At 61.3% G+C, this 24,342-nt stretch overlaps 1 protein-coding gene across 3 annotated transcripts; it reads right to left on the bottom strand.

The window, feature by feature from the left end:
- Positions 1-179: 179 nt before the first annotated feature.
- Positions 180-24,273, bottom strand: CLASRP (CLK4 associating serine/arginine rich protein). 3 transcript variants are annotated; one of them, XR_002810717.2, is made up of 21 exons: positions 24,159-24,249; positions 23,075-23,205; positions 14,909-15,006; positions 14,244-14,345; positions 13,947-14,026; positions 11,731-11,815; positions 10,371-10,519; positions 9,484-9,580; positions 8,411-8,489; positions 8,255-8,328; positions 6,890-6,931; positions 5,782-5,997; positions 5,376-5,666; positions 3,543-3,800; positions 3,219-3,262; positions 2,825-2,885; positions 2,535-2,593; positions 2,391-2,437; positions 776-858; positions 538-562; positions 180-318 (listed from the first exon to the last, which is right to left on the bottom strand). XR_002810717.2 is itself a non-coding variant. In XM_023649884.2 (21 exons), the coding sequence occupies exons 2-21, from the start codon at positions 23,171-23,173 to the stop codon at positions 276-278; spliced, it is 2,028 nt and encodes a 675-aa protein (XP_023505652.1). In that variant the 5' UTR covers positions 23,174-23,205; positions 24,159-24,273; the 3' UTR covers positions 180-275. The 3 variants fall into 3 exon arrangements, 2 of the variants coding, with proteins under 2 accessions (XP_023505652.1, XP_023505653.1); XM_023649884.2 differs by having other exon boundaries at positions 3,223-3,262; positions 24,159-24,273; XM_023649885.2 differs by having other exon boundaries at positions 3,223-3,262; positions 23,032-23,205; positions 24,159-24,217.
- Between the last annotated feature and the right edge of the window lie 69 nt (positions 24,274-24,342).

Here is a 24,342-nt window from a genome sequence, read left to right as displayed (position 1 = left end):
ACAGGCTGGATCGCGCCCCTGCCCTCACGGGGCCGCAGCAGGAGCAGTTCTGATGAACAGGGAGCTGCTGTTCAGACACCCCCACGGGGCGCGCTCCCTCCCCGCTGGCCCTGCTGCTGCTGGGCAGGGGCCTGGGAGCCCTGCGCCCGCCCCACAGACGAAACTGAGGCCACAGGAAGGGCATTAAATAACGTGATTTTATTTCATGAGAGAACCAGCAGCCTCACTCTTGAGCCCTCGCCCCACCCCTCAGCCCCCGGCGCCCGCGCTTCTGTCTAATGCCGGTAATGGGGGCTCCGGGATCGGGACCTTGAGCGCCTGGAGAGAAAAAGCAGAGGGACCCCTGAGGTTGGGCAGGGAGCCCTGCCCTGTGCGCACACACGCACCAGCACGCTTCAGGGTCACGGGGGCTTCAGTGATCAAGGGAGGAGGCAGCCCCTACACCTGGAGGGGGGCAGGGTGGTGACAAAGGAATCAGGGCTGTGACCTCCCGCCAAAGGGCAACTGCCTTCCCAGGGGGCTGGGTGGCTTGCTTACCTTCGGGAAGAGCTGTACTCGCGACCTAGAAAGGGAGGAGAGGATGAGGATTCGGCGAAGGCCAGGGACAGGAGTGGGCGCCAGGGCGGGGCTGCTGGTGGGTCGATGGCTGAGGCCGCACAGGTGCTTCCAGTCCACCGCCCGGACTGCGGCCCGTGCCCTCAGCCCGCACGATGCCCCGGGAACGCATCTCTCCTCATTCCCGCAGTGCGCGCACAGGGAGGACAGGGACACTCACTGTATCGGGGGGACGGCGAGCGGCTCTGCCTGCTGTACTGGCGCTCCCATTCTTCCCTCTCCTTCTCTCGGCGTTCCCGCTCCCTGCAGGGGTGGGGGTGAGGGGGAGCCTCAGCTCTAGGCCCCAGGGGAGAGCAGAGCAGACCACGGGGCGGTGTTGCTGCCGGCCACCCTGGAAGGGAGGGCACGGGGCGCAGAGAGGGTGCTGGCCGGCTCACTCGCTTCCTGACACACTAGAGCACAAGGACTTACACGCTAAGGGCTTAATTGGCCTTCGTCACAATGACCCTATTTGCTACCCCAAGAGCTAGGTTTATGGGGCGCCTGCTCCGTGCCAGCCCTGATCTCACCGAATGCTCCCAGTGAGCCTGTGAGGTGGGACAGTGTTGTGTCCCATGGAGCAGATGTGCAACGTGAGGCTCAGGCAGAAGAAAGGCCCACCGCTGGGGGGCCAGAGGCGGCACCAGAGCCGGTCAGACTGACAGCCACGCGGAGTCCCCGGGCACTCCGCCTCCGTCTCCTGGTGGAAGCACGGGGCAATAAACAGCAGCAACTACCAGCAGCAGCGCTAGCTGATCAAGCTTCCCGCATCCGGACGCCAGGCCCCCGCTGGGAGCCTTACAGCAGGATCCCGCAGAGGCGGGCGCCTTATTACCTCTGTCTCACAGAGGAAGGAGTCCCGACTCGGACAGGTTAAGCTGCTTGTCCAAGGACCCACAAGTACGGGGTGGAACCAGAAATGAGTAACAGGCGACATGGCCTAGTCACTGCCAGACTCCCCTCCTTGCCAACAGTGGGGACCATGGACTCCAGGCCCACCCACGGGCCCCGGGTGGGCTGAGGCCCCAAAGGCACTAATCCCCAAGCTACACCGTGAGGTTGGCACCGAGAGGGCCAGTGCCTGCTCCAGAGCCACACAGAGAAGGGCAGAGCTGGCCTGGGACCCCAAGTCCATGTGACCAGGCTCCGAGCCACTCTGCTCTGCAGTGGAGAGTGAGAGGGGAAGAGAAACAGAGGGGAGCAGAGGGAAGCCCTGCCCCCGGTGCTGAGCCAGAGCCCGCCAGCGGCTGCGCAAGTTCAGTCGCTCCACAACATTCACGGGGCACCGCCTCAGCGTTCCCTGGGCTCAGCACACGGCGAGCGGGCGGCCAGCAGCCAGCCCTGCTGGCTCAGTGGGGACGCTAACGGTGAATGAGTAAACAACAGACAACGCCAGCTGCTGGGGGGGGGGGGGGTGTCAGTGCCATGATGACAGCGGAACGGGGCTGGAGGAGGGAGCGTTCGTTCGGCACGCTTCTCTAGACAAGAAGGCCAGGGAGGGCCTCCCAATGAAGCGAGGGAGTGGCCTGGTGGGTCCCGGGAAGAGCGTGCTGGGCCAGGAGAACAGCAAAGGCAACGCACGCCAGAGGCTGCAGGAGTGGTGGAGGTCGCAGTGGCTGGAGATGCCAGGGGTGAGGGATGAGGCAGGCTGAGGGACAGGCACAGGGACACAAGGCTTTGCTTGCATCCACCCACACTCGGGCAGGCTCTAACTAGGAGCTGGGCCATGAGCGGCGGGCAGCCCTGAAACAGGCGGCTGTGGCCCGATACAGGGAGCGAGCAGGGGACGGTCTTACTTCATCCGGATCTTGCGGGCCATGGCGCGAAGCTCGTCTTCCCGCTCCTGCGGCACAGACAGACAGAGATGCAGACACACGGAGGGCTGTGAAGGCAGCCGGCAGGGCGCCCCGGACGGAGCCCCACCCTTACCCCACCCCTACCTGGCGCTCATGCTCCTGCTGTATCATCTTCTCCTGCGCTGCTTTCTTATCCGCCTTGACTGTGGGGAGGGAGGGACACGGCGGCTGAGGGGTGCTCTCAAGACCCCCTTCCCAGACGCAGAAGCTGAACTCAGAGAGGCCGACCAGATGACCAAGGCCCTCAGCACGTGGCCGCAGAGGGGGCGCGCACCGCTCCTCCCCAAGTGCCTCCCTGTCCAGGAAAGGGGAGGCCTCCCAGGGCCAGGCTGGAGAGAGGAGCCGAGAAGACGGGGACAGAGAGGGGCACATACACTGCCTGTTCAGCGCCTTCTGCATCCTCAGCTTCAGCTTCTCCTGCGGCGTCAGCTTGGGCTGGGGAAGGGGGAGAAGAGGCGGGAGAGCGGGTGGGTGTCCCGGAGCTCCCACGACCCACCTCGTCCAAGAGCCTGGGACTTGCGGGGGAACGTGGAAGGAGGAGCAGGCGGTGGACACCTGCCACAGGGGGCTGGGAGGCCCAGGGACAGCCGGAGCCCCGGCGGAATGAGGAGGGGAGGGGGACACGGATCTCATGGGGGCAGAGCCCTCCCAGCCCCCCGACGCCCGGGGCTGGGTCTCCCGGCCCGCCCGGCCCCCGCAGGCCCACCGGGCCCAGCTCTCGGGCACTGCTGCTGGCGGGAGTTAGACGGGCGAGTTCCAAATTCTTACTGACTTTGGCAGCTCCTGTCTCTTTACCAGCGGCAGGTTCGGTCCTGGGAGGAGGAAAGGGCAGCTGCCACTGTGACCCCCTGCACTGCCCTCGGACCACAGAGCCAGGCCACGGGCCTCAGACACCCCAGGGAGAGACAGGTCCTTTCGGATCCCTCAGGACAGGGCTACGCCCCTCTCTGACCCACATCCGAGGCAAGGCCATGTCCCCCAAACTCCCCCAGACTCTCAGGGCAGGATCAAGCCCCTTCGAAAAGAGAACTGTGGCGTCGCCCTCCCCACCTGAGGCTGGCACCCCTCTCCCCCGGCCCTGCCCCCGCTCACTTTTTCAGCTTCTCGCCCACAGCAGGGGACGCCGCCGGCCTGGTCGGCTTCTCCCTTGGGGGTGATGGCGAGTGACTCTGGCTGCGGCTGCGGCTGCGGCTCTGGCTGCGGCTGCGGCTCTGGCTGGGGCTGCGGCTCCGAGTCAGGCTGCGACTACGAGACGGGCTGAGGGACCAGCTGCTGCGGCTGCGGCTGCTGCTGTGGTGCCGGGGGCCACGGCCGCCCCGCCGGTACCGGTCCCCTGAGCGGGAGCGGCTCCTGGGGACAGAGTGGGACAGGAGGGGGCTGTGAGGCTACAGGGACCTCGTCCATGCACCCCTCGCCCTGGCTCGGAATCTGCAGTCCTCCTGCAAGGTGCTGTGGTGGGTCCCGGGATGACTCCACTTCTCTCCTGCCACTCTGTCCCAGGAATGCCCTGAGCTGCTCCCTGACCTGGCTCAGTCTCTCAAGAGAGACCCCTCTCTGGATACCCTAACCGCCCTAAGATGGCTCTTGACTTCTCACTCACCAGACACCCATTCACCCCCTTCCCTGGGCGGTGACCTCTGCGAGGACAGGACCCGGCTGGTCAGCTCCCCCTTGACATCCTGTGTCCAGCTCCGGACACCCAGGTGTGACGTCATCTACACCCTCACCACCTCCTCACAGTGCAGGGGCCCAGGGTATTGACACCAGTGGGGACCACCCCCTGGCCCCTCTCCCCACCTGTCTGCAGCAGAGACCCACCCGGCCCAGCCTGGGATGCGCAGCCCCCTCATCTCTCTGCTCAGGACCCGGGGGGCTCCTGAGCAAGGGCTCACCCTCAGGCCAACATTCAGGATGTGACCAGGCTGCCCCTTCCCCCAGCCTTTCTCCTGTCATCACCCTGGGTGAGGCTACAGGGCCTGGAAGCCAAATCCAGGCCACACACTGATCCTGTCGGGCCTGTCCTGGGTTTTTACAAAACCCAAACTTGTCGGCAAAATTGAGAAAACAAGAGCTGTCCTTTAAAAATCCAGACTCTCAACTTCTCTTGAGAAACCAGAAGACTGGGCAACACTGGGCCTGCCACCAAGTGGCCACTGACCCCATCGTGTGCTCCGCAACTCCCCAGGGCCCACCTGGGCCCTCTGTTTTACCTGCCAGACCCCGTGGGTAGCTGACGGGATCCAGGCAGCGACCAACACAGGCAATGATGTTGACGACCACACAGCACTTACCAAGTGGGGGCCCTGCGCTAAGGACTCACATGGATTACTAGTCAACCTCTACAACCACCCAACGAAGAGGATGCTGCCTCTATTCTACAGGCGAACGAACGAGGCCCCAAAGGTTCGCCAGCAAGACCAGAACGACACCCAGGCAGTCGACTGCGGTCCTTGCTGCATTCCCATAAGCAGCCCTGGCCCCTGGGGACAAGCCTGGGAAGGATGTCCCAGGCCCTGGATGCTTTATTTCCTGCCTGTCTGCAGCACTCACGTCAAACCCTGCCTCCTCTGCAAATGACAGCCTTCACTTTACCGGCCCCTCCCCACCCACGCGTGCATGCACGCGACCATCTCCCCACGGAGCGCCCTAGCCCCGCGGACCAGTGCCTGCTGCAAACCACAGGCCACCTGGAGCGTCTGTGCACCTCCAGCCCCTCAGCCTGGGCTTCCCAGGGAGAAGTGCACTCTGTCCCTGCCCCATGTCCCCGGGAAGGGCACTGTGCCCTATAGTCACATGTCTGGAGCGCCCGCAAGGGGGCATGCCTTTCCTGCCAGCCTGGCGCTTCCTGTCGCAGGGCAGTGGCCCGCCCACCATCCTGGGAGGCCCAGGTCCCCCACCCCCCGCCACACACCCAGCCACACACACCTGCTTCTGCGCCGGGGCCCGTACCCCCCCCGCCGGGCGGGCGAGCGGGAGTAGCGGTGTCCATCCCGGGAGCCCCCAGCGGAGTGCCGCCGGCCACGGCTGCGGGACCGGGAATAGCGCCGGGAGCGGGAGCGGGAGCGGGACCAGGAGCGTGAGCGGGAGCGGGCGTGGCGGCCAGAGCGGTAGTAGCCCCCGCCACGGCGCGAGCGGGAGCTGGAGCGGGAACTGGAGCGCGAGCTGGAGGTCCTCGAGGCGGAGGAGGAGGAGGAGGAGGAAGAGGAGGAGCGGCGGCTGCAGGCGGGGCACGGGGGGCCAGTCAGCACCCGCCTGGACTGTGGCCCCCCGCTGCCCCGGGTCCCCCCCACGGTGGCCAGGGCCTAAGGCGGGCAGCGTGAGCGTTACCGACCGGGCGCTGGCATTGCGTCCCGGTGCGGGGCCGCCGGGCTGGGGGGGTGCGGGGGGCTTCCCTGGGGCGGCCCCTGATGCGGCTGCTGCAGCCGCAGCTGCGGCGGCCTCCTCGTCGCTGCCCCCAAAACTGGTGATGAAGGTGATCTTCTCCTCGCGGCCCGGGGTGGGGGAGCGGGAGCGGGAGCGGGACTCAGAGCTGGACTCCGAGGGTGACCTGCAGAGTGGGGAGGAGGGGGCTCAGCGGCCAGGCTCCTCGGGCCTGTCTCAGAGGACCGTGAGCACTGCAGAGTGACACAGGGAACAGCGTGGCCCCGAGCAACAGCACCACCGACAGAGCCCGAGGGCAGACAGACACCCAGCGACATGACAGTCCGATTCGTGACGGTGAGTCCGTTCAAAGTAACCAGGCACGGGAGTGACAGGAAACTACTGATTCCACGGGGCTGTTACAAAGGGACGAGCAGATCTATGCACTTAACGTGAAAAGATCTCCTCAATATATATGTCCAAGTTGGGGGGAAGCAAGTTCTAAAGCATAGAGTGTGGCACAACCCCCTTTTTGTAAACCAAAGCCCCAGTGCCCCTCACAGATCCCATGTGCTGAGCACTAACCTGGGCCAGACGTCCCACCCAAAGGGGACAGGCCTCACCCCACCCATCCCCCAGGAGCCCTGAGGTGCCGGCCCTTCCAGCCCATTCGGCAGGGGAACTGAGGCCTGCCCCCTCCACGCCCTGTGTCAACTGCCCCCACACGCAGGTGACACACGGTATGTGGCAGGGCCATTCCGTGCCTGTTGTTTCCGGGAGTCCACATTAAGCAGACTTTTGCTTTCAAAGTCACGCCTTTCTGCCACGTTTGGCATTTTTAACACAAGAACGCATTACGTTTAAGTCAAAAAATTAAAGGCGGCTCCTGTTTAAAGGGAAAATGGACTGGGAACAGAGGCTGACATTCTGGAAAACAGGAACGCATTTCAGATCCACAGCTGACCTGGGTGTAAGAGCCCAGAGCACACCACCTGGGCGGAGCTCTCAGGGAGGCCTAAGGGTGACCCCCGCCCCTCCATCGGGGGTTTACTGGCGGGCGCCCGGGTCCCGGAACTCACCGCTTATAGGGGTCGTAGGTGGGGCTGTCTCGGCGGGCGTAGCTATGGAGAGGAAAATGGAACAAGGAGGGCCTTGAGAACTGGGCGGGCATGAACCGGGCCTAACCCCCCAAGCTGGGCACCCAAGGCCAGGCCCAGGGCACGGAGAGGAGCAGCTGCCGGCCAAGTGATGGGCCTGCCTTGAGCCCACTGCTGACCTCGCCCCTGATCTGTCCACAGCCTGGACCTCGGCCCCACCCCACCAACCACGTCCCAGACCCGTCCTGACCCTGAGCGACAAGGACCTCAGCAGCCTCAGTCCGCCTGGCCTCCAGACCCACCTCTGGAAGCATCCCTCCTCCCGGTCCACACCTCCGCGTCTGCTAATTGGGTCCCAGCTTCCACAGGATGATGAGGATGAAACCAGAAGAGCTAACATGTCTGAGAAGCTTACTACGTGCCAGACACCAAGCACTGGACTTGGATGAACTCAACTGCTCTTCAGAGCGACTCTGTGACGTGGGGGCTAGGATTACTTGCTCTTCACAGGTGAGCAAACCGAGGCCCAGAGAAGTGAATTCACTTGCCCAGGGTCACAGAGCTCATAAATGCAGCAGCCGGCATTCTGACCCAGGCCACGTGGCCCTGAACCCATGTTCTTATGCACTACACTGAGTCGTGCCTCTACAGTGATGAGGACGACGATGAGAATCAGTGCGACTCTGTAAGGAACGTTTTCCAGACCCCATACCAAACCCTGAACCCACAACAGGTTGCTTAAGCCTCATGGCGACCCTCAACTACTCCACCCGAACAGAGAAACATGGCAAAGAGAGGCATGGGTTTGCATGGGGCCGCCAGCCTCAGAGGCTGGGCAGGCTCTCCCGGAAGCCGCTCTCCAGCCCGCAGCCGACCACCCCTCAAATGTGCCCAGGCCCAGGCTGGGGACACTACACAGCCCCTGTCCTGGGAGGGGATGGTGCCTCTTTGCCAAAGGAGGAAGCTGAAGCTCGAGAGGACCTCACTTGCCCAAACTCTGACATCCAGGAAGCGGCCCAGCAGCAGAAGCAGGTCGGAGTCCAGGGCCAGGCCCATGCCCCTCGCCACTGCCCTCCACTTTGCCAGCCCCCATGCTGCCTGCACTGGCTCCCGGGAGCCCAGCCAGGGCCTGAGTGCAGCAAGGTGTGGGAGTGGCTGGCAGGACAGGGTGTCCACACCCCGCTCCTGGCTGCTCCCCGTCTAAACCTTCCTTGTTCACTGCCCCGCCAGGAGGACTCTCCCTGAAAGCCAAGAGCCCGGCCCCGAAGAACCTTCCTGAGCCCCAGCGCCCTGAACCAGAGCCTGAAAGACTGAGCAGGCACGTGCGCACAGGGCAGGCCCACCTACCTGGGTGGGCTGATCTTACGGCCCCTCAGCCGCTTCTCCCGGAACTCCCTCCGCTGGCGCCGGGAGCGCCGGCCCTGGAGAGGGTGGGGACAGGCTGTGAGGGGCGCGTCCTCTCTAAGGCCCGCCAGCCCCCGCCCAGCCAGGCTCAGCCCTCACCGAGTACATGGCCTTCTCCTCCTCCAGGGCCTTGGCGTGTTTGATGGCCTCCGCCTCCTCCTTGTCTTTCCGGAGCATCCTACGGGGGGATGAGGGTCACAAAGGAGGAGGGGGCAGGCCACAGGCAGGGTCGTTGCAGGCGGTGAGGGAACTCATGCCACCCTGGGGTCTCTCAACCATTCGGCACTGTTATGCATCACCTACTGCGTGCCAGGTGCTATTTCAGATATCAGGGACTCAGTATTGGAAAAAAAAAAAAAAGCCCTCGCTGTCGTGGGAGCAGACGGACAATGACAAGGGACCGTAACACGTGGTATGTTAGACGGGGGAAACATGACGGGAGAACAAGTCACGGAAGGGGGAGGGAGTGCCAGGAACAGGCAGAGGCTGCTGCGCTGTCCACAGTGAGGTCAGGGAGGCCGCAAAGAGCAGGTGACAGCTGAGGAGACACCCCGGGAGTAAGCTGCACAGACGGTGCTGGGCCCACGGCACACAGAGGGGCCCAGAGGCCGGACAGGGCAGCGGGCACTTGAGGCGTAAGGAGGCCGCGGAGGCTGGGTGGGGGCAGAGGGGCAGAGGACCAGACGGCCGAACCCTGCGGCCAGGGCGAGGACGCTGGTTGCTCCTGAGCGGGGCAGGAGCCACAGGGCTCTGGGCAGGGGTTGCTGGTTCAGACTTGGGGTTAGCCAGATTCTGACTCAATGCCTGTTAACTGGAGCTATTCCATGTGCTCTGCACGGGCTGTGACACGAGGCAGAGGCTCAACCAGCAACCAGAGGGAGCCAGCCAGCGCAGGAAGCCTCTCCACCAGAGGGCGCTGCCACCAGCCCAGGCACCGGGGGCTTCCAGCGGTCACAGCCCACAGGCCACACGGAGCCGGGGCGCCTGTTTGTACATAGGTGAGGCTGGCTCACGAGTACCCCCCAGTGAGCTGGGGCAGCTGTGTGCGTGAAACCCTCGGCGCAGGGTCCGGCACACAAGTGCTTGGGAGCAGGGTGGCCGTCAGCACTGGGGGGAAGGACAGAGACGCCAGGCCCACAGGGCGGGGAGGGGTGCTGGCCAGCAGGCCTCACCTGACGAAGTCGCCGTCGGCCATGCCATAGGTCGTGGCCTGTTTGTTGAGGTCGGCCACCTGCTCCTGGTTCAGTTCGTCCACGTCCACCTCCACGTCTGCACCAAGAGAAAGGCTGTCAGGGGCCAAAGCCAAGCAAGAGGACAGGGGAGAAGGGGTGGTGCCCCGGGCGCTGAGGCGGGGGCGCCCACCAGGATGGAGGCCTCTGCAGGAGGAACGAGTTGCCTCATCTCGGCATCCTGAGGCCGGCACAGGGCTTGGCCAGAGGTGAGCACAACCAACGGTGGGGGCTGTGTGTGTGGGGTAATGATGAGGGGCCAGTGAGCGGCGGCGGGGTGGGCGAGCAAGGTGTGTGGAGGAGTGATGTGAGAGTGGAGTGAGCGGGGGTGGACAGAGTGGAAGGATGTAGATCCAGGGCGGGAGGAGGGCAGGGCGCGTGCACACAGGAGTCTGGGGGCAGGACGCATGACGGCTGAGTGGATGGATGCTCCACACAGGCAGGAATGAGGAACCGGCTGGTGTGGTCAATGGAGATCCAGGGAGGGGTGAAGGGTGGGTGGGCGATGAGGGCGGCTCCGTAACTGGATGAAGGCTCAGAGGAGAGAGGAGGAGGAGAGGCAGAGGCAGAAGAGCATGGAGCCAGAACCTAGCTGGGGACAGTATCATAAAAGCACTGTCCTAGAAGTGAGAAAGGAGAGGGACAGAGGGAGGCCAGGAGCAGAGGAGCACGAGAGGGAGACAGGGAGGACGGCAGGGGGCTGGAGCGCCCCGGGGCAGGGGTGGGAGAGACGGGGCTCATAAGCACGCAGCGTCCCACAGAGGGGGAGGGACAAGACACAAAACGATGCCCAGGGACTGCGGGGGGGGAGGGCAGAGAGGGGACCCCACCGATGTCGGGGATGACCTCATCTTCGTCCGAGTTGCTCTCCTCCTCGGCCGGTGACTCCTCCTCCTCTGGCTTCTCCGCTGCCTTCTCTACCTCGGCCACCGTGCTGTCCTCATACGTGTAGCCAATGGATGCCTTCTTCTCCGCCAGCCTGGGACAGGGAAGCCCATGAGCCAGGGCAGCGCCCAGGGGAGAAGAAGGACCGGGTGGGACGCAGGCCAGGTCGAGGGCCCGCACACTGAGCCCCTGCACATGGGCCTCTGGAGCTGCAGGGCAGCACGCCCTCGCCTCCAGGCCCTCCCACATTCTCTCCTCCAGCCTGGAAGCCTCTGCGCCTCCTCCACTGGCTCCTCCCTCTTCCTCCAGGGTCCAGCTCCAATGTCCCATCTCCTAGGAAGTCCTCCCTGAGGTGGGGTCAAGCAGCATCCTGGCCCCTCAACCCCACCCATGTTGGGTCATTACTGTTGGGGACAGGTCTGTCTCCCCTACAACCAAACCATGAGCCCCGAGAGGCAGGGCCCAGATTTATCTTGGGTAACAACACAGTCAGCTTTGCCCAGAACAAAGCAAGGGCCGAGCGCACGTCTGCTGCTGAATTAACTTAGTCACATTCCCTGTGCTGGCCTTGTCCTAAAAGTGGGGCCATGGATAAGGATCAGACATCCAGAAGCCTCCGGTCATGTCCGTGGAAACTTCACATGGACCAAAGGAATAAGTGCTTAGGATCCCAAAGGGGTAAGCCTTGGCTGCAAAAGGAAGGAGTCAGGGCTCCAGGACCACTGTGGAACACGTGGGCCGGCAAGTGCCCTGGAGGCGGGGAAGGCCATCCCTGGCAGGAGGGGCAGCATGTGTGAAGGCAGAGGGGGACCACGCATGGCCAGACAGGAGTGGAGAAGAGATAAGCGAGACTGCCCCATCGCTGCTCTCCCGAGATAGAGACGGGGGTCGCCCTGCACCGGAGGCCACTCCCCCCAGCCACTCCTGAAGGGACACAGCCTTGAGAAGCCCTCTCCAGAGGAGCAGCCCTTTACAAGCTCCATCTCCTGTGGTCCCTCATCTGACAGGAGCACAGCAAGGTGCAGAGGGCAGGCCTCGGGGGCAGGATGTAAACCCAGGCCTGCTCCCCCAGGGCGCCTCCCACCACCCAGCAAGCTGAAACGCATCCTGGAGGGCTGTCAGCAAACCCCTTCCCCCGGCCACCACTGCCTCCTCTAAACATTTATTAAGTGAGCGCCTACTGTGTGCTCAACACCGGCTCCGGCTCCAGGAGACCAAGGTGGACAGGAGGGACGAGGCCGTGCCCTGGGGGCGCGCGGTCCTGCTGCCTCCCCCAGCCCCGCTGCACCGCAGCCCCAGACTCACTTCTTCTTCTCGTCCTCGCTGGGTCTCTGGAGGCCTCCGTACAGCTCGTCGATGTAGATCTGGTACAGGCACTGCTCCTCAGAGACTGCGGCAAGGCAAGAGCTTGCGGTCAGGGGGGCTGGGGACACTGGGAATTCGGGGGGGGACACAGCAACGCAGTGGGGGACAGGACGGCAGGTGCAAGCCGAGCGCAGCCGAGGACCGTCCTGGGTTTCCAGGTAATCACAGACTGTGCGTGCTGGCGACACAGCAACGCAGGAGGGCCCTGGCTCCAACCCGGCGCGCCACAAAACTCAGGTCAAGCGACTCAACCTCTCCACGCCTCCGTCTCCTGCTCTGTGGAGTGGGAGCCCCGCAGAGTGAGCACCTGGTGCTTGGGTGCTGCTACTACTATCACGGTTAGGAGGCCTTTGGCCGGACCCTCCAGAACTATAAACCTATCCTGAGCGCCGGCCGTGCCCTGGACCCTGCGGGCCACGTCACTGTGTGCCCCTCTGTGGCTCGGTTTTGACTGAGTGGGTTGGGGCACCTGGGCTCTCGTTCATCCACAACATCCAACTTGGGGGGCTCAGCAACGTCCCAGAGCCCACCCTGGTCCTCCCCACAGTGAGGCACACGTGCCTGACTTGCTCTGGGCCCCTGGGCCAGTCCCCTTCCCTCCATGGGCCTCAGCTTTTCTATCTGTAAGGCGAGGTGGCTGGGCTGGGGGAGCCAGAGGTGACACAGCACAGCCCTTAGGCTCCAACGGCCACCTCGGTTCTGGCCCGCAACTACAAAGGCCGGAGGAGAGGGCCCTCCGCCCCGTCACACAAGCCGCCTCGCTCGCCCGGCTCCAGACACGCAGGCCTTCTCTCTGGCCCCCAGCAGGGCTGTTCTCATGGCCCGGAGTCCTGCGGCCTACCTCTCCTCACCGTGGGCTCCTACGCGCCCTTCACTGACCCAGCCTCAGTCAAGCACCTCAGAGAAGAGCACATCCCCTGTCCTCACACCGCCTTGGTTTGTACCTACCAACCCCGCTTCTGACTATGTGGCTATTTCCCTCTCCTCCCCAGACCCCTGATCCCAGAATAGTGCCCGACACGCCACAGGTGCTCAGGAATTGTGGGGATGAATGAATGAACGTGGTCAGACAGAACTAAGGCAAACTCTGGCTCCATCACCGAGAACCCACGTGGCCTTGGGCAAAGGCAAAACAACAGAGTCGACAACGATGAATTCTCGCCTCTAAGGCCTCACTGATGGCTAGAATCCTGGCCATCTCTGACTTTAGAGATGCCGAAACGCCTATCTTAGAATCAAAGAAACGTGGGAATAGTGACCCCTAGAGAGGCCGACTGTGTGGGTTGGGTGTTGAGGCGTTCTGCCGCCCTCACAGAACCCTCACCACCACCCCGAGGGACAGACAGCATCACCACCACCCTTCTCCAGAAGGGGATGGGGACCCACCAGGCTGAGGGGCTCGGGCGCGGCCCACCCTCCCCTTGACTGTGCAGGAAAGCCCTGGGGGGTAGTCTCAAACTCATTCCCAGGAGGCGAGCCGGAGTCCGGAGCCATCGTTGGGAGGTAGCAGTGATTGGGGACACAGCGTTCCCCTCAAACCCTGAGCCTTGATGTCCTCATCTGTAAAATGGGGTATCACCACCCCTACCTTGCTACATGGTTGTGCAGATGTAATGAGGTAATACAGACAAAAAAAGCCCAAGTCTGTGGGGGTCCAAGCGCCCCCTGGGCCAGCCCAGAGTGGGGAAGGTCTCTCTGAGCCCGTTTTCCCATTTGTGAAGTGGCAGTGGTGACGGTGTGGAGAAAAATCCTGGACGTATACAAACGCTTGGCAAATTGTCACACTGTCTAATAAAATTTCCTCTTTAGGGCTGACATTCTGACCCATGCAGGCAGGGGAAAATATACAGAGGAAAAAAGCATGATCTTGCTATTTTCCCTGACTTTTCAGGAAAAAAGCCCATCGAGTCAGAGGGCACGGGCTGTGGAAGTGGCCCTGGGAAGACCAGCCAGTTCAGCAGACAGCTCCTGTCATGATTCCAGGGCCGGAGACCCCGAGAGGGACAGATGTGGATGCGGCGAGGCCGTGACAGAGCTGGGACCGACCCAGGGCCCCTTCAGAGAAAGCAGTGGGATACCACTTTCCTTCCCAAACTCGTCTGGTCTTTAGGCCTCCAGGGACCCCACAGCCGCTCCTCCCACCCAGGAGCACTCACTGCCAGCAAAGTCGTTCTGCACCAGGCCGCGGTAGCGCTCGTAGTTACATTTCCGTTCGTCCGACTCCTGTTCCGGGGAGCTTTGGGGGAGGGCGAGGCCTTGAGATCAGAGGGAGAGGGGAGTTCCCACCCATGCCAGCAGGAAGCAGGAGGAGGGAGCTGGCTCAGGCCTGGGGGCGGGGACTGCCCTTGCATGCCTCCTTCCTTGCCGGGGGGCCAGGCAGGTAAGGGCCTGGGAAGGAAGAGGCGCTGCTGGGGCAGATGCCCTGCCTGGCAAGCCCGGGGGCGGCGGCTTACATGGTGGTGAGCAGCGGCGGGGTGTAGTCAGGGATGTGGTCCAGGTGGGCGCGGACGTCGAAGCGGTCGATCATGTTGTTGGTGTCCCCCTGCCAGGGCATCCTGAAGTGGGGAGCAGGGCAGCAAGAGCTTAGGGTCCCCTCTGCCCAGGACACAAAGTGCCCGTTCCCTGCCACCTCGAGCTCAGGGGCCTGGCCCTCAGCCCCCTCTGGCCCCCTGCCAGGGCCCCACCCTCACCCCACCTCTCCATCCTTTAACGTATTAAGCCCTCCGAATCCACATTCAGGCTCCTGGCCTGAATACTGCCCTGGGGACACTCAGGCCTTACTTCTCAGAACGAAGCAAGAGTGGGGAACGTGAAGCAGGTCCTAGGGGTCACTTGCAAAGCCTGTCACCCGGAAACATCCCCTCTGGCAACCTACTCCCTGCTTCGTCTGGGCCTCGGGCTCTGGCCCTGCCCACCCCCCTCTGAGTCCTCCCACCAGCACTGCCCCTCGGGGCCTCCATCTCAACCCCTGCCAGTCTCCTTAGCCGGTGACTGTCACGTTCCCATACAGGCCAACTCTTCCCTGCCTGAGTGCCCCAAAGTCTGTCCACACCCCAGGTCCCTTCTGACACCCAGCCCTCAGTCACAGACACTCCCCTGCCCCCACGCTCAGTCTTACATGTTAACAGGGCTCTCGGCGGCCAGGGCGACTGCGGAGTCCAGGTGCACCTTGCAAGCTCGGCCGTGCACCTGCAGGAACTGGGCCGGGTCCTTCTTCTGCAGGGACGGACAGCACAGAGGTCACCACGCAACCGAGCCCCAGACCCTGCCTCCCCCCCACAAACCCAAGCCTAGCAGCGAGCTCACCTCTGACGTCAAGCGGGCCATACTTCAGAGGTAAGCTGACCCGCACGGGGTGGCGGTACTAACAGGGGCCACCTAGCCTCTAGGGGCAGGGGAAGGGATTCCTCCAAAGCAGTGGCAGAAGGCTCTGAGCTCTGGCCCAGCGTCGTGCACAGACAGCGCCGACACCTCCCCCACTAAAATAGCATCCCCAGCTCTTCACCCCAGCCCACCCCAGGGCCACGCCTCCACAGCCAGGGGTGAACACTTCCGCCAGGACCCGGCTCTAAGACACGAGGCCCACAGGAGCACATGGAGAGGTGATCAGTGTCCCTGCTCCTCCGAGAAAGGCCTGCCCGAACCAGCAGACACCACTGCACACTCACCAGAATGGCTAAGAGTGAGAGGCCAGACGGCACCCAGCACTGACAAGAACGGGAAGGAATGAGATTCTTCAAAAAGTTCAACAAAGCATTGCCACACGTCCCAGAACTCCGCTCCTAGGTGACTCCCCGACAGAACTGAACGCAGACGCTAGACACCCGTGCACCAGTGTTCATAGCAGCACTATGCACAACAGCCCGCAGGCGGAAACGGTCCAGACGCCCGATGAGGGAAGGGGAGGGTCAAAACATGGTGCTCCCAGACAACGGAGAATGTTTGGCAATAAAAAGGAATGGAGGGGCCGGCCCAGTGGCGCGGCGGTTAAGTTTGCATGTTCTGCTTTGGCGGCCTGGGGTTCGCCGGTTCGGATCCCGGGTGCGGACATGGCATCACTTGGCAAGCTATGCTGTGGGAGACGTCCCACGTATAAAGTAGAGGAAGATGGGCATGGATGTTAGCTCAGGGCCAGTCTTCCTCAGCAAAGAAAAGAGGAGGATTGGTGGCAGATGTTAGCTCAGGGCTAATCTTCCTCAAAAAAAAAAAAAAAATCATAAAAATATTTAAAAAAAAAAAAAAAAAGGACTGGAGTGCTGACCCAGGCCACGACCGGGATGGACCCTGAGAACACAATGCCAGGTGAAAGAAGCCAGTCACAAAGGCCACACGGTGTATGATCCCATTTTTGTGAAGGGTCCAGCAGAGGGAAATCCATGGCGACGGAAAGGAGATGAGTGGCTACCCAGGGCTGAGAAGGGGGCAGGGGGAGCCAGGGACTGACCGCTAACGGGTACAGGGTTTCTTTTTGGGGTCATGGAAATCTTCTAAAATTAGAACGTGGTGACGGTTGTATAACCCTGTGAAACTACTGAGAGCCACTGAATTGTACGGTATATAAATTATATCTCACTAAAGCCATTTAAAAAAATAAAGGGTATGGAGATGGAGACGGATGTCTCAAGTCCACGCCCCCCCAGGCCTGAGCCCTCACGCGTACGGGCGCCACAATTCCCGGTCACCGGAACCGCACCAGGAAAGGGTAAGATCTGCAAGCAGCGGCTCCCGCCGCTGGGCTTCCCGCGCGCGGGGCCCTGGCCGAGCTCCAGCTGCGTGCCACGTCAGGGAACCCGCAAGAGCCACGGGGCGGGCTGCTGGTGCCACCCACGACATCCTGGCCAGGCTCTGGCAACACGGCCCCAGAGTCTGCCCCTGGGCCAGGCAGCATCTCCTCTCCCCGGACACTCAGCACCTGTCTCAGCTCCCTGCTGCCCTTCCCACCCCCAACCCAGTCCATTCCCCCCACGGCGGCTGGGCTGTCCTGCCACAGCCTGTGGGGCCGCATCCCTGTCTGCAATCTCCCCCTGCCCTGCTCCAGGCAGCCAGTGCCCCCCGCCACTCCCTGAAGACGGCGGGCACGTCCCACGCTCCGCTCAGCACCTCTGTGCACGCTCTCCCAAGGCCTGCATGGCTCCTGCGCACGGGTGCCCCTCATACATTTCAGACCTTCTTCCAGAAGCCTTCCTTGTCAACTCTACCTCAGTAGCTCCCCGACCACCCCTCGTTTACTCTCGCTCCTTTTCGTGCCTGTTTTCCACAGAGCACCTCACAGCCACTGATCACCTGTCTCCCACACCAGAACGTAACTTCCACGAGGCAGGGATCTCTGCTCTGTTCCCCGTGGTGACCCCCGCGCCTAGAACAGGCGTGGCCTGCAGCAGGCAGGCGCTCAGAAAACTGACTGGAGAAGAGAGAGAAGGAATCCTCACTGGCACATGAGGAGACTGAGCCCCCACAGGGAAAACCATCAGGAGACTACAGGTTTCCAAGGTGACCACCTCCTCACTGTCCCCATCATCCACCCCAAGCCCCAGCCAGCAGATGGGCAGCTGTACCAGCCACCGACCACAGCCAAGGTGGGGCCACTGTCCAGCCTGCGCCCGCTATGTGCCAGGCGCCAGCCAGCGTCTTGCTCCTCTCCCCTGAAGAAGATGAGGGTGGAGGAGCCCAAGACCACAGGGTGTGGCAGGGCGGTGCTGCTGGAGCCCAAGTCCGCGCCCTGTACCTCGCCGGCTCCCTGCGTCCGTCCTCTCAGGTCTCCCAGCTCCCTCAGCCCCGGGAGGGCCCCTCACAGTCCCGAGGCTGCGGGAGGCCAGATGCCAGCTCCGCAGCCAAGCCTCGGGGACGGCGTCTGCAGGACGGACTTTGGCCCGCATGGAAGGCCGCCAGCCGCGCCGGCCCACAGAAAGCAAACAGCGCTGGGCTGGGAGTGCAGACCCGAGCCCGGGGCCTGGCCCTGCGCCGAGACTCTGGAGCGGCCCACGGACCGGATCGAAAGCAGGGCGCCCCACAGCGTGTTTCCGTGTGCTTCCTTGCTCAGGCTTCTCGGCCGCGGGGGACAGGCGCTGCTCTTAGTGGCCCGCTCCAGAGGAGGGACAGGCACAGAGGGCTGAGGCCCACTTTCTTGAGACCACACCAGGAATACAAGAACCAGGTTGAGAACCCAAATGGGCCTGACTCCAAACTCCACTCTTTTTTTTAAGAGTAATTTTTTTTTTATTGTGGTAAAAAACATAAAAGTTACCATCTTCACCACTTGGGTTTTTTCAGGAAGCCTGGCCCTAAGCTAACACCCGTGCCCATCTTCCTCTACTTTCTATGTGGGATGCTGGCACAGCATGGCTTAATGAACGGTGCTAGGTCCATGCCTGGGATCCGAACCAGCACACCCTGGGCTGCCAAAGTGGGACATGCGAACTTAACGGCTCTGCCACCGGGCCGGCCCTTCACCACTTACCCCACCCCCCTCCCAAAAGATTGGCACCTGAGCTACCAACTGTTGCCAATCATCTTCTTTTTTTTTTTCTTTCCGCTCTCTCTCCCCAAATCCTCCCAGTACATAGTTGTATATTGTAGTTGTGGGTCCTTCTAGTTGTGGCATGTGGGACGCCACCTCAGTGTGGCCTGATGAGCGGTGCCATGTCCTCACCCAGGATGTGAATCAGCGAAACCCCGGGCCACCACAGCAGAGCATGCGAACGTAACCACTCGGCCACAGGGCCAGGCCCCCTTCACCACTTCTAAGTGTACATATAGTAGCTTTAACTAGAAGCACCTTGTCATGCAACAGATCCCTAGAGCTCTTTCATCTTGCTAAACTCAAGCTCTACACCCACTGCACAACAACTCCCTTTTCCTCCCCCAGCCCCTGGCGACCACCATTCTATTTTCTGCTTCTAAGGGCTTGACGACTTTAGATATCTCATACACCTGGAACCCTGCAGAATGTGTCTTTCTGTGACTGGCTTGTCTCTCTGGCACAATCTCCTCACCCTGCCTCCTGGCTGCAGCATGTGACAGGATTTCCCTCCCTTTTAAGGCTGAATTTCATTCCACTGGATGGACACACCACGTTTTCTTAGTCCATTCATCAGTCCATGGACGTTTAATCTATTTCCACATCTCAGCCACTGTGAATCATACTGCAACGAACACGGGTGTACAAATATCTCTCCAAGATCCAAAATCCATTCTTTTTTTCTTTTTGAGGAGGATTAGCCCTGAGCTAACATCTGCTGCCAGTCCTCTTTTTTTTTTTTTTTTTTGCTGAGGAAGACTGGCCCTGAGTTAACATCCGTGCCCATCTTCCTCTACTTTATATGTGGGACGCCTACCACAGCATGGCTTGCCAAGTGGTGCCATGTCCGCACCTGGGATCCGAACTGGCGAACCCAAGGCCGCCGAGAAGCGGAACGTGCGAACTTAACCAGTGTGCCACCGGGCCGGCCCGCACCCAAAATCCATTCTTAACCAGAGGACTACTCTGCCTCCAAGGCCGGATGGGGTGAGAAGAGTTCACAGAGTCTTTCATTCCTTCAGTCAACTGTTAAGCAGGCACCTCTGTGTGCCAGGGCCTGTGCTAGGACCGTGGCAGTGACTGAGACAGCCCAGCCCTCACGGCTCACAGTCCCGTGTGAAGAGGGGGACGCCCGTCTCAGCCTGGGGCCTCCTGGAGGAGGAGACGCCTGAAGTGACTTAACCTATTTGCCACTTTCACATCAACAGGGATGAAAGAAGAACGTTGACAAGGACAGGAGCAATACAGAACTGGGTCGGCCATGGAGAGAGAGCAGGCACCAAGGACCAAGGAGGAGCACAGAAGCCGGCTCTGTGTGGCCGCAGCCCTCTGGCCTGCCACATGGACCTCAGCCTCAACACTCGCCCCACGGCCTCCTCTCTCGGCCCAAGAATAAGAGGAGAGACGCGTGTTTGCAGCCCGACCCCCTCCTCACAAGAAAGTGGCCACCAGCCATGCCCAGCCGCTGTCCACGGCTTGGCGGCTCAGATCTGAATGCTGATCACGTTCACATTCGGGGACAACGGCTGCTTGTACAGGCCTGCGCCACAAAGCACCCCACAGACACTGGTTCTTGTCCTTGAAGCCCTTCCCCATCACCCAATGAGAGCAGCTGGCCATCAGCACTGTCCCCAAAGGGAAAATAAAGCTCAGGGAGCTCCCCCACTAACAAAGACGAGAGCCTGGGGTCCCAGGCCTTCTGAGAGACCCCAATTCCAGCCTTCTCTATCTGGATGAAAATTCCAGCTCTAACTTGGAGTAACTTCAGTAACAGCAAGAGCTGGCACTGACTGAGCAAGGGACCCCGGGCGGGCCAATGCTCAGTGGTCGCCGCGCGCCATCTCACTCAACGCTCAACAGCCCCGTGAGGGAGGGGCTCCTATCCCCCACCATTTGCGGCAGACCATTAATTGGCAACCCACATCCATCCCCCTCCTTTGGTAGCAACAGGACTCCTACTGCATCCAGCACAGGCCACGCAGAACACAGTCCATGCCTCTCAGCCTTCCTTGCAGCTGCATGTGACCGGGGGCCACTTTCTGACCAGTGGGATGTGAGTGGAAGCGTCAGGCGCAAACATCTAGAAACTTTAACAACTGGCATGAGCACCTCGGCCCCTTTCCCGTCCCTTCTTCCTCCCTGCTGGATGGCACGAAGACATGAGGCCAGAGCTTGAGCAGCCCTCTCAGACCTGGAGACAACACCGGGAAGAGAAGCCACGTGCAGCTCAACAGCAAAATGGTCCCCGAGCAAAACTGACCACGTCTGGCCTTTCATGTGAAGAGGAAATAAATTTCTGTTTTGTTTAAGCCACTGATGTTTCAGGTCTGTTATTCACAAGCAAACCCTTCCACATGCTACATCCCTTGATGTGCACAAGAGGAAACCAGGCTCAGGGAGACAGTCGCTCGCCCAAGCTCACACTGTATGTAAGTGCAAGAGCTGGAATCTCAGCCCAGAGCCCTATGAACAAAACTCTAAGGACCTACCCGTTTTGGTATTTTGCCCGCTGGCTGTGCCACCTGGGACAAGTTGCTGCACCTTTCTGAACTTCTATTTCTGCAGTGGAAAGCCCAGGTGAAGAACTAAGAGAGGGCAAGGGTCAGAGAGTGTGGGTTTGAATGCCAGCTCCGCCCTCTCGTTAGGTGACTGTAGGCCAGGACCCTCTGAGCCTCAGTTTGCTCATCTGTAAAATGGAGATAGCAGGAACCACCTCCTCAGCTGGGGTGAGGGTGTGACGGAGCGGGGACGCCTGTCCAGGGCTTAGCACAGTGGTTAACACACAAACGCTCACGGCTTCAGCCACGATTATCAGCATCACCTCTAACACATGGATCAGCACCAACCCCTCAGCCCTGCTGAAAAGACTAGAAAGAACGTGCCAAAGCTGTGGGCACTGGGTCCAGCACCCACGGGCCCTTCATAAAAGGCAGCCCCTCGTTCCTGAGCACTGACTGTGTTCCTGGCCCACTGCTGGGGCCTCAACGACGACCAACACAGACCTGAGCCCTGCCTCTGTGGTCAGGGGACAGTTATTCTAGCGCCACCAGAGACACGCCCTCCCTCCAGCCCCGCGGTCCCTTCCTGGGTGACACAAGAAGGGACAAGCTCTGGGGCTGGCCCCGTGGCCGAGTGGTTAAGTTCGCGCGCTCCGCTGCAGGCGGCCCAGTGTTTCGTCGGTTCGAATCCTGGGCGCGGACATGGCACTGCTCATCAGACCACGCTGAGGCAGCGTCCCACATGCCACAACTAGAAGAACCCACAACGAAGAATATACAACTATGTACCGGGGGGCTTTGGGGAGAAAAAGGAAATAATAAAATCTTTAAAAAAAAAAAAAAAAAAAAAAAGAAGGGACAAGCTCTCAGAGATTCTTCTCCTAGGGCAGGAGCAGCATCTGTCTGCTGGGAGACTGCGGGGACTCAAAGAAACCGCGCATCGAAAGCTTTTCTCACATAGCCTGCTCCCTGACGAGGATCAATTCAAGTGGAACTGCTATTGTTAATACTATTCTATTCATCAATTCTTTCAAACCACATTTGTTGGGCCCAAGCTTGGGATGCAAACGTGACCCAAACACACTTAGTCCCCAGTCTTACAGAGATGTGTGTGTTAAATTCCACAAAGGAGAAGGACAGGAAGCCAGGGCAGCCATTCACAGGGGCACACCTAACTGAGCATGGGGGCTGAAGGGAGACTTCCCTGGGGACTGAGATCTGACTGATGAGTATGGGAAGGGCTCATGCAAAGGCCCTGAGGCCGGAGAGGGCTACAGAATTCCAGGAGGTAGACTTACACTTTTTGTACGTCTTTTGTGTTAGAAAAAGTCACTCTAGAGAGATAGAGAGCAGGGTGGTCTGAGTCTGGACCCCTGTAAAAGCCAGACCATGCAGGGCTTTGAAGGCTGTATTGAGGAGCCCAGGCTTTCTCTCAAGGGCACTAGGGAGCCACGGAGGAGTTCTGAGCAAGGGAAGGACAGGTCAGCTTTGTGCTTTAGAAAGACCCCTTGGGCCCCGTGAAGAGGGCAGATTGGAGGGGGCGGGAGTGGAGGCCAGGAGACACGGAGGAGGCTGAGAGAGTGACGCAGGAGTAAACGGCAACGTCTATGTAAACACCATCTAGCAGAACTGACCCTAATAAACAAGTACTACTTCAAGCTGGGGTCCCAAGCACAGGGAGGAGGTAAACAGGTGAAAGGAGGCATTACAGACACAAGGCCCTGTGGTGGCAGAGATGCCAAAGAGGACAATGGAACTGCCCAAGGACGAAGCTGAGAGGCTGGTAGAGGCCAGACCCCAAGGGCCTTTTAGGTTACAGGAGGGACGGAGTTTGGTCTTCTCTCCAGAAGCAACCGAAGCGTCAAACAGGAGAAGGAAATGGTCAGTGTTCACATAACGAACATTGACGGGGTGCCAAGCCAAACCTCAAGAACGGCTGGGCTCTTCTGGCCACCGTGAGCAAAGCCATAAGCAAGAGACACACGTTGTGGAGGCCAGCCTTATGTCTGGCCTGCGCTGAGTGTGACAAAGACTTCCCTTCCTCCTGCTAACCCCAGCTCTGCACTGTGAGGCCACAGCAGACACAGGAGGCTGTAATAAACGGAACGCCTCGGGTTTAACCCGTGATTATCCTCGAGAAATGAATACGTATTCTCCCGAGGAATCTGGGCTCTTGTTCTGACGTATTTCCCGGCCCAAATTTTACCAGGATGACCGGGGACCCACCCTCAGGGGAGCTCCCGACCCGGATTGAAGGCCGGGCACTCACGATCTTTTCGTAGTACTCCCGCCTCCGCTCTGCCCTCTTCTTGTAGTCCACCATCATGCCTCGAAGCTTCCGCTCATGCTTCCGAGCCTCGTGCCACATCGTGGTGAGGCCGAGCCCGAGGCCTCCTCGACCTGGGGGATGAGGGGAGGGGAGCGTCACATGGGCTGTAAAAACCATCTGGGCAGAACCAAAGTCACCTAACCAGTTGGAGACGGAGCTGATCCTAAATGCCAGCTTCGGGGACGGGAAGTGAGGCTGCAGAACGGTGCGCCAGATGCTCCAGCGCATCCAGGACAACTCCGATTCTGAAAATCCCCAGGGAGGATTCTGGACGGAGCATCCCCGGGAGAGGAGGGTCTTGGGCTCAAGGAGCTGGAATGGAGGATAAAAGCTTTTGGAACGGAAGGAGCGAGTGTTTGAAGGTCTGGAAGCTGCTGGGGCCGTAGCTCAAGGGAGGGGGAAAGAGCTGAAGGGGCTTCCACCAGGGGCCACGCGTGGGGGTGGGTGGGAGTTGCAAGAGGATGAAGATAAAGGCAGGAGGAGGAAGAGGAGAAAGACTACGGAAACAGGAGGGGCATTGAGGGCCGAGGGCAGGTGAAGGGCGTGGAGGGAAGACGACAACGCTTCGGGGAGGAGGGGGAGACAGGGCAGTGCTGCAAAGAAAGACCAGAACGGGGCTGAGGTCTACAGAAGGAATCCGGAGGGGGAAGGGAGCAGAGACCGAGCGAGGCGGAGCCGGCAGGCGGGGTGGGGGGGTTTAAGAGCTAGGCCTGCGGACAGGGGCGGAGCCCGGGGCTTGGGCAGGGCCCCAGGACCAGGTCTGGGCCTGAGGGTTCGGGCGCGCCTTTGACAAGGAGGCGGGGACCGCGGCAGGCGGCGGGGCCCACGCTGCGAGTCCGGGCCTGCGGCGGGGGGCAGGGGCGGGCCTGAGGGCCGGCGGGCCGGAGGGGGAGCGGGGCTGGCGGCCCTCGGGGCCGGGGCCGAGCGGAGGCGCGCAAGAGCCCGGGGAGAGGCCGAGGCGAGGGCGCAGCTGGGCTGACGGCCGCCCGCAGGCCAGGAGGTCGGGCCCGCCGCCTGCACTCACCGGCTCGTCGCCGCCTCCCACCTCTGCGCCCGCGCGCTGCCCGCACCGGAAGCGGAAGTGGGAGGCCGCGCGCAGGGGGCGGAGCGCGCTTCCGCTGACGTAAGGGGCGGAGTCTGGACGGGGCGGAGCCTGGGTGAGGGGCGTGGCCAGGAGGAGGGAGAAGGGAGAGGCGGAGCGGAGGAGA

The sequence above is a fragment of the Equus caballus genome, chromosome 10 (assembly GCF_041296265.1).
Source record: "Equus caballus isolate H_3958 breed thoroughbred chromosome 10, TB-T2T, whole genome shotgun sequence".
NCBI lineage: Eukaryota > Metazoa > Chordata > Mammalia > Perissodactyla > Equidae > Equus > Equus caballus.
This window is presented reverse-complemented; position numbering and strand designations above follow the sequence as displayed.